At 35.0% G+C, this 9,345-nt stretch overlaps 1 protein-coding gene across 7 annotated transcripts in view; it reads left to right on the top strand.

Moving 5' to 3' along the window:
- The first annotated feature begins 7,756 nt into the window (after positions 1–7,756).
- LOC127934467 (rho GTPase-activating protein 42) overlaps positions 7,757–9,345 on the top strand; it is a 99,314-nt gene continuing 97,725 nt past the window's right edge. For 3 of the 7 annotated variants that reach the window (XM_052531881.1, XM_052531880.1, XM_052531877.1), the window contains exon 1: positions 7,760–8,098. In XM_052531881.1, the coding sequence (XP_052387841.1) occupies positions 7,945–8,098 (154 nt within the window). In that variant the 5' untranslated portion in view covers positions 7,760–7,944. Of the gene's footprint in view, positions 8,099–9,345 lie in introns of all 7 variants that reach the window. The other 4 variants (XM_052531879.1, XM_052531878.1, XM_052531876.1 and 1 more) reach the window with 3 other exon arrangements.

Raw genomic sequence — 9,345 nt, 5'->3', positions numbered from 1 at the left:
AATTCTCAGTTATTATTCTATTGCATTGCATATTTTGCCCTACATTAGAGCTTGATCATAATACTAAGAATATAGATATAATCTTACTAAGGCATCTTACTAAACAAAGTCACAATGGATGTGCATTTTGTGTAAGTATTACTGTACTTGTGATTTACAATACAAGCTATTAGGATTTCATCTTACTTTTTAGAAAAATACATGTCATATTTTTATAAATATGTTTTTACATATATGTTGTATATGTTTATATGTCAGTTTTGCATATTTAAGATCAACTTACAAATGTATGTTTCAATTATGATGCTTTATTGGTGTTTTATTTTATATTTGGTTATTATTTCCCATGTTTACATGCATGTGTGTGTGTGTGTGTTTATATATATATATATATATATATATATATATATATATATATATATATATATATATATATATATATATATATATATATATATATATATGTATGTAATTACAATATTTATAAAACTAGTACATAATCTATTAATTTAATATTGCCAGCAAAACAATTATATGTATGTGGTAGAGTGCAACACACTGCATGTAAAGGACAAAAACTAGTTCAAGAAAAAAAAGATCACTAATGATGTGGCTTAAAATGTGTCATATTTCAGGAGCTTTGAAATGTATTGCACATTTGTTGTATCTGAAGGGTGAAAGGACAGTTTCAAAAGAGATTTGTTTGCATTTGAATAGACAAGCGTGTCTCAGAGACCTCCATTATTTAAATTGTGATTATGCTGAGATTCGGTATTGGTCAGAAGGGTATTAAAAATGTGGAATATCTGTTTGCTCTCTCATAATTGGAAATATTTAGATGGCCTTCATGACTTCAAAGGAATGTTTCAAGAACCCTAAGCTCCTGTTGAAAAGGTCTGTCACTTCATCTGTGCAACTCAGCTGAAAAGAGGTAACATCGCCCCCTAGAGGTTTGTAAGATAGCCCTGATGATAATAAAAGTAGCATAAACGATCTGTTCTCAGTTTGAAAATCAAAAGCTTAAAATCTCTCCAAACCCTTTAAATTAATATCTTAATATAAAATCACTTTTTTTTTTTCACGCATTTTTTTTCATCCTCTCTATTATGTGCAGATTCTCCCCTTTGCTCAGTGCTGCAATTTGATCCTGGATTTGTTTAGTTTATTATAATGTACTATAATGTTCTCAAATGCCTGCCTGCAGAAGAGACATTAGCCAAGTGGCATGACTGGGTGTGGTGAAGCCATTTATTGGGCTGAGGAAGGGCGAGTGGTGGAGGATAAACCCCAATGAGTTAGAAGTGGAACAAAAATGCATGGGCAGACAAGCTACACTGACTCACCAATCCTGTGAAAGGGGAACTTGGCTATTTATCATCCCAGCCTCAGATTTGCTCTAGGGGCCTTAACCAGACAAGCCGCTCCATGTGAATCATCAGGGTATAAAAAAAAAAAGTAAAAAAAAATTTGATGTATTTTACATCAAACCTCTCCTTCAGCAACATCTAAGGGCGTCTAATTGCGATCTTTATAGCCTGGGATGCACTGCATAGAGAACAGTGCATTTGCTTTAAAAGCCAACGGGGAAAAGAGAGCAGGGAAGAAGATAGTCTTAGAGTAATTTCCGCTCTTCTTAATGTCCTTTCAGGTAATAGATCAGACTGTGAAATTTTACTGCTGAAGGGAAGACAAGCTGCATATAATGTATTTCTGGACGTTAGGGCGTTTCTCTGGCCGCTCTTTCAAAGTGAAAAGCAATAAACCCATTAACGCAGTACCAAAACCTAGTGAGCTGGCCACATTTTAAGACATCATAGCTGCACTTCCAAGTATGTTCCGAAAGGCAAGTGGCAACATTATGCAGCCTTATGAGAAATGTATAGGTCTAACTGAAAGACAGGATTACGTACACTGAAAATAATTAAATAAATAAATACTAGGGCTGTCAAACGATTAATCGCATCCAAAATAAAAGTTTTTGTTTACATAATATATGTGTGTGTACTGTTTATATTTATTATGTTTATATAAATAAACACACACACATGTTTATATTTAGAATTTTTTTTTTCATATTTTAATTTTTTTTTTTTTATTTTTTTTATTTTTTTACAGCTTTAATTTATTTTTTTCATTTTTCATTTTATTATTTTATTACTTTCATTTCCTGATGGGCATTTTTAATCATAATTTTTGAGTAAAAAAAAAATATATATAAATATATTCATATAAAAGCTGTATCTTTCTCCAACCAAAGTGACTTGAACGCATCTGATACAACTTCCCGACTTGAATGCACTAGCAGTTGACAGCAAGGTAGTTCGGCAAGCTTGTAAAGACACTAAAGTCACCCCTGACCTCCTTCTCTTTTAGAAATCTTCTCTTCTTCTCTTTTCCATTTAGATTCCCTCTCATTTCACTCGCTCTGTCTACCCACCCTAACCCATTCTTCTCTCTTTAGTTCTGTGCTTTCCACTTTGTCTCATTAAAAAGTCATCAAGCTTAACCTATCTGCTTACATGTGGCAAGGGTGTCACCAATGAATAACTCAGTTTCTGCAAGTAAAAAGACCATATAAATGCGGGAGGGGGACTTGTCCAACAGTAAATGCCACACTCTTATTGATAAGAAATGAATCTCAATTCGGGTCATTAATCATGAGGAGGGGGAATCGGTGACAGGCTGAGTGCTCCACGTGCCGCCGTCTGCAGACGAGCCGAGCAGCGGAAATTGTGAAATTACCTCAAACGTCAAACTGTGGAAGAAAATGCAATGCTGTCATCGAAGTCAGTGTCAGACACTGAGACCCTAGCTGTAGGATCACGCAGTGTTAGAATCAACCAGCAAACATGGGTTGTTGTTGTCCGCCCCTGAGTTATTTGTTTGTTAATCAATGCCAATGCAATGCCTTGATATACAAAGAATGGTTTGCACAATGTGACATTGTGGGCACCTGTTTACATATAGTTTTCATTGCAGTTTTGACCTTTTAATGCCTCCCCATTTCTTATCTGGCCTGTTTTATGAAAACATCCATTTGTAACTGATGAGCATTTCACAGTATTCTCCCATCACAGAAAGCTACAGTATCACGACATACTATAACTCGTTGGCCATGTGTGGCATTCCCAGTTGCACTTCCAGGAGCTGCATCCTCTCGAATTGTCACTTTATCTTGCCTCCATCATATCCTAGCTCTTCGTAATCCACACACAGACCATATTAGAGTCTGCACCTGCACAGTTCTGCTGAATGCTGCAGATTTACACAGAATAGACCTTTATCACAAGGCTTCAGTTGTAGGGTGAAAAATCTTCTGCCTTTAGATTTTTAATGCATAATTCATCTTAAAGAGTTAATCTAAACAGACCTAGTACCTCAGGTATCAGTGGGTTGATGGTAAGAATTTATGTAAAGGTTTTTTTTTTTTTTTTTTTTTTTTTTTTTTTGCCATTCAGCTGAACACAGTATGAACACATGTATTTTCCAGTATCAGGAGGATAACTGTAAGCAGACTGCTTTTTTTATGACAGAAATGCAACACTGCAATGCACACAATAGTACAGTATAGCATCATTAGAGCAAATAAGAACAAGTCATGGGCCTACAAAAAAAAAAAAAATACTAATAATAATAATAATAAATAAAAAAGGTACATTGAGTAATGATTGTACAAAGTAAATCTTGATAATGTTCGCATTGATTTCATGCCCTTAGTATTTGATTTCATCATCATGAATGTTTTAAAACCCATTTTATGTTGACCAAACTTAGAATAGTTCTTTTAAAAGAGTCAGACAATTCAGGAAACATTGGTTTAAATATATTTTTACCCTCCTTGGTTACAGTGAAATGATTTGGGCATGTGTTCAGATGTGTATGTAAAGATAAAATGATGGTTGTATGATGATATGAATGCATTTAATTTTTTATTTTTTTATTTTTTAAGCAAAAACATCACTGTCTGTGGTAGAAGTACAAATGGGAAATGAACATTCACAGTAACGTTAAAACATCAAAGTTTATACAAATTTTTCGGCAAGTAGAACGCTAGACCAGGTGAGCTACCAAGCAAGTTTACCAACTTAGAAAAGCCATACAAAAATTATGGAGCTTATCACGTGATGAAAACATGAAAAAGTTTACAAATGGGGCGATTCTAGGATTTTCATTTACCACAAAAAATAGTTTCAAGTCAGTTATTTCTATATTTTGTTGTAGTGTGTCAGTAGAACATATCTGTTTACATTTCCAAACATTATTTTTCCCATTAATTGTAATAATCCAGTGAGATTTGTGTTTGCACAAGGAGTCCGACAGCAGCCAGTGCTCCACACAGAGATCTGATCTCACCATCATCAGTCTGTCTGGAATAACAAGAAGAAACAGAACAAACTGAGACAGACTAAATCCAGAAGAACTATGGCAATGTCTCCAAGACACTTCAAGAAACCTACCTGCAGAGCTACCTAAAAAACAATGTGAAAAAACAAGGCTATAGTTTACATGTTTACAATGTTTACAAATCATGTGCTACGGTAAAAAAATAAAAGTAAAAAATAAAAAACACACACACACAGCTGAGCCCATATTGTGCCAGGAATCTGATTCCTTATACTTTCAATGATCACAGCAATTAAATCTGCTGAAGTGTCTTGACTGATTCATAATTTAATGGTTCATTACGATGATGAGTCAAACAGGACCCCTGGGACACCCCATCCCTGTCCAAGCAAGAGCATCCACACGGGAGACCTCCACACAGCTGGTGAAGCCAAGGCCTCCAAACACGCACTTCAGCCTAGATGCTAAATCATTTATTGACATCAGCTGAAATATAATCAGGAGCTTGCACACAACAAACCCGAGCAGGGAAGCTAATCAATGCAGTTTCTGCAAGCGCACTGATATCTATTGCGTGTGTATCTATCAAAAATATATATCCCTGAACTGGTGCATGCATGTGTGCTTGGTATTCTGTAATGGTACAGTACAGTGCTATTTCAGTGTATACAGTACCTGTTTCCTTTCTGGGTATAGTCCTAATTAAACCAAACTGCTTTGAAAGACACCACAGGCGACCATGCAACACTGAAATCAGCCTAGCCTCATGCTGCCTGTTATGGCACGATTCCTGTTAAATTCTATTTTTTAAAAGAACATTTTTTGTCACTGAATTCTCCTCTAGGCAACACAATTACATTAAGCCTCAGATTCACAGAGCAATCGCTCAGCCATTACCCCATCACAGGAGCATTTCTGAGTCTCAGGCTGTGAGGAGGTCTCCTGTTCATCACGAAAACCATGGAATAGCTCCAATTCTCCCCGTCACTTGAACTGACTGTTGCTGAATCGAAGAGGCCGAATGCTAAAATCTGAAAATGACGAGTGTGGGAAATTACAGCTTGCACACCAAAAAGAGTTGCTGTCTGATTTGCATTCCACATATGAACTGCAACTGCAGAGTTGCAAAAAAAAAATACTAATAATAATACATGGGATTTTCTTCTCATGGCTTAGGACTCTTTACTGAACATATTCTTGAAATGAAGATGGGGGGTGATGATTGGTTACTGCATGAATTCTTGTCTTTTTGCTCATGTCATCTTAAATCACTAAATCTAACTAAAAATAAATGACCTTTGGTTGCGTTGTCAGTCTGAATGCCTCTTTGCAGGCTATCTTATGTTGCACAATGGTTTTAAACTAGTTGCATTTCATTCTACTGCTGCTGTCTTTCAGTTTTGGAGTAATGGAAAATTTTGAATTGCATATGTAAATTAGTTGGCCAAAGTGTTTTAAATTCTTCCTCCTGCTTTGCGTCGACTGAATGCTCATTTGGAATTTGACATCATTATCGTCCCAGCGCGCCCTGTATTTGTTTGACCGATTCTACCGGCTCCAATTAGGCTGAAGTCTAATTACTTTCATTTAGAAAGGTATTAATTCAGAATCCCCACCCCCACTCTCATTAGTTCCAGCTCAATCTATCAGACAATATAATTAGTCTGTTTGGAGTTGAAAAGGGGAAGAAAAGAATGGAAAGTGCCCGAATGACATGACGATATTCATTGACTGACGTATAAACATGATTTCTGTTGCTTTATGGTTCATTTCGGTTGTTTTATTTCCTTGGTTGACATTTATGTGGTTTTGGTAGTTTTACATCTGGGTTATGGGTGGTGTGAGCGAACAGTATAGCCCTTAAAGGAGTTGTTTCGAGCGTTTGGTTTATTGTAGCCATATATGTCTGGCCTGTTTCATTAGACCTTGAAAACTGCTGCAGGTCATCAGACATCCAGGAGCTTTCCTGATGTCACACACAGATAGATCTACTCTGCTGTATGACCCTTCAGGCCGTACAAGATATTGTCAAAGCGATCTTCCTGATATGTTGTTCTCTCTCTCTCTCTCTCTCTCTCTCTATCTGAGGATTAAGTGAGTGACTGTTATGTTGTGCACTCAAATCAGGGTAAATCTGCCTTTCTTGTGTTTTATCACCTGTAGGGCATCTGTGAACACCATCATCCATGGCTGTAGATCCCAGATGGACATGTCCACACCAACTTAGGTCATGTAAATCAATAGGGCAAGATGTCACTGGCCACCCCTTGTTAACCATATGGCCCAAAATCTCATCTCAAAACATTTAATGAAAGACTTTGATCTTATTAGTTTTGTCAGTTCATCTGAACATGACCATTTGTGCAATTTAAGCAGTAAAAACAGTTTAGTCGTTAACTGAACTAATTTCGTGCATTTGTATAATACTGTTTTGTGACATTGCATTATATGGAACATCAGCGTTTTTTGTATCTCTTAAGAGAGGATTTGTGGACACATTAATGTTTTTAGATTTCTGGAAATATTGTCTTTATTTTGCAAGAATTGGTAAGCCTTGAGTGACATGTTACTACTGTAGTGTTATTATATATATATATATATATATATATATATATAATAATTATTATTATTACTCAGTTATTATATTAAATGTATAGGCTATTTTAGTCATTTTATTTAAATCTATATTGAGTGAAATTGAGTAAAATAATTACATTTGAATATAAAAATATGAGCAATTATATATGTACATATATTCATATGCCATACAATGTCATAGGATGAATGTACCTTTTCGTTAAATCTATTTTACTGAGATTCTGCTTTGTTGGTCATCATTTATTTAATGAATCGGCTTAATTGTAAAAAAAAAAAAAAAAAAAAAAAAAAATTTAAATAGAATAGTTTATTTGTATTTTACATTTATGACACATAAAAATATAAAAATATTTTTTTATATATAATAATATATTTAAAAATATATATATAAATATTAAAATAAAATTACTTTCCTTGGAACTATTTTCTTTTGCTGAAATGCATATAAACCAACCTGTCAAATTTAGTCTAAAGTACAAATAACTGGATACTAAATTTTCTATTGAACTGTATCAAAGAATCGTCACACTTTCAATTGCGAATATCAACAGAGAGATAGATAGATAGATAGATAGATAGATAGATAGATAGATAGATAGATAGATAGATAGATAGATAGATAGATAGATAGATGCCACTTACAATATAGATTTTGTATTACTATTATTTGATAACGGAGATATATGTATTTTTTTAACGACTTTATTAATGAGAGTGTTGAACGTTAAGAGTAAAGCTGTTACAAATGCAGCACGTCTACGGGTGTTATCTAATGTAACCAGCAGGAGTCTCTTGATCTCAGGCTGACTGCTGCAGAAGTTTGGCTTGATGAAAGTTCCGAGCGCGGAAGTGAAGAGAAACTTTCGCGTGAATCTCTGCAAGAGAGCGACACTTTCCGCGTCCGAGTGTGGATAAGGATGACAATGATGACACACATCTACCAGTCTGTCTGAGGAAATACCGAGTTGCACTGTTCTGTGAGGCTTTGTTTCAGGTCTGATTATGGGGTTGCCTACTTTAGAGTTCAGTGACTCTTTTGTGGACAGTCCGGACTTTAGAGACAGACTCAAATGTCACGAGATCGAGCTGGACCGAACGAACTCGTTCATCAAAGAGCTGATTAAAGATGGACACCAGCTGGTCTGCGCGCTCAAGAGTGAGTAGCAACACAACACATCGCTAATAATAACACGCGCATCTCTACTATCACCGCTAATGTTAGCTGTAACTCAATGCATAGAGTGCTGTCTACTTAGAAAGCATGTGTTCACTATAGGCGTGTTTTAAAGCGCGCGTGGGACGCTCAACAGTGGTGTCTATGTAGGCGTCATACTAGGTTTTGAGACACAGTGATGAATTAGAAATAACACAGTTTGTTTATTGTCGCCGATAACGCACATATTAATAATAATACGTGATATTAATAATAAAACGTGGCCCGCTTTTATTAAACAAAATATCACTCAAAAGTTCCAACTCACATTTTACTGCTGGTTATATATTCTCTATATAATCGTGTATGTGACAAATAAAAAAATCTTGATCTAATCTAAAATCTAATAGTACATGTTTAATCAATGTTTATTGCTTTGAGTTTACTTTTAATTCAAATAGCACATGCATATGGACTAAATAGATTCTAGCTTTAGTTTGCAGCCTTTTTGTGAAAGTGACAGATTAACAAATGTTGTGTCGTTATAAATATGCTTGTCTGTTCAGAAAAATGTATGTACATTCAAAAAGGCATAGTTAGAAATGTTCTGAAATTGACTAATACATTTTGATGTCACATGCATGTGATAAGGTAGCCTAATTATAAAATAAAAAACAGAAGTATATCGATTTTTTTATATTAATTTTTTTTTTCTGGTCAGGGAAGAGAGACAGAAAAGGAGAACAAACATTTTGAAATGTTAAGTGTCGACATTTCTATTTCAGTTCATGTTCTCCCTAGAACTCCAGAGTTTATCTGAAGTTCTAAATGGTGAATAGTTTACTGATCAAGGCCACAGATACTCTGAGACTGTTGTGATTCTCAGCGTCGTCCGTCACTAGAGGCTTTCGGTTTATTAGCTACTTACACTGATGAGTGCTTTTCTAGAAAAAGAATCATGGTGAATTCAATTTTGTACTTTAGATAGAGAACTCCTATTTTAGCCACAAGCCATTTTTTATTTAAACACGTCTTTATGATGACTTGTTTATTACAAACATGCTGATTTTTTTTCTTCTTTATAATACATTAATTGATTGACTGGAGTCATGTGGATTACTTGTGGGTTATTGTGATGTTACAGTACTTGTGGATTATTATCAAACCTCTCTCATATAGTTTCATTATGGTGTCACAGATAGCTAGGACTGATGTCAAGATTTTTAGTGAATAATATCTTAAACTTCAGT

The sequence above is a fragment of the Carassius gibelio genome, chromosome A18 (assembly GCF_023724105.1).
Source record: "Carassius gibelio isolate Cgi1373 ecotype wild population from Czech Republic chromosome A18, carGib1.2-hapl.c, whole genome shotgun sequence".
In the NCBI taxonomy this organism is placed as follows: Eukaryota; Metazoa; Chordata; class Actinopteri; order Cypriniformes; family Cyprinidae; genus Carassius; species Carassius gibelio.
The sequence above is the reverse complement of the archived record's forward strand: the minus strand, read 5'-3'. Positions and strand labels throughout refer to the sequence as shown.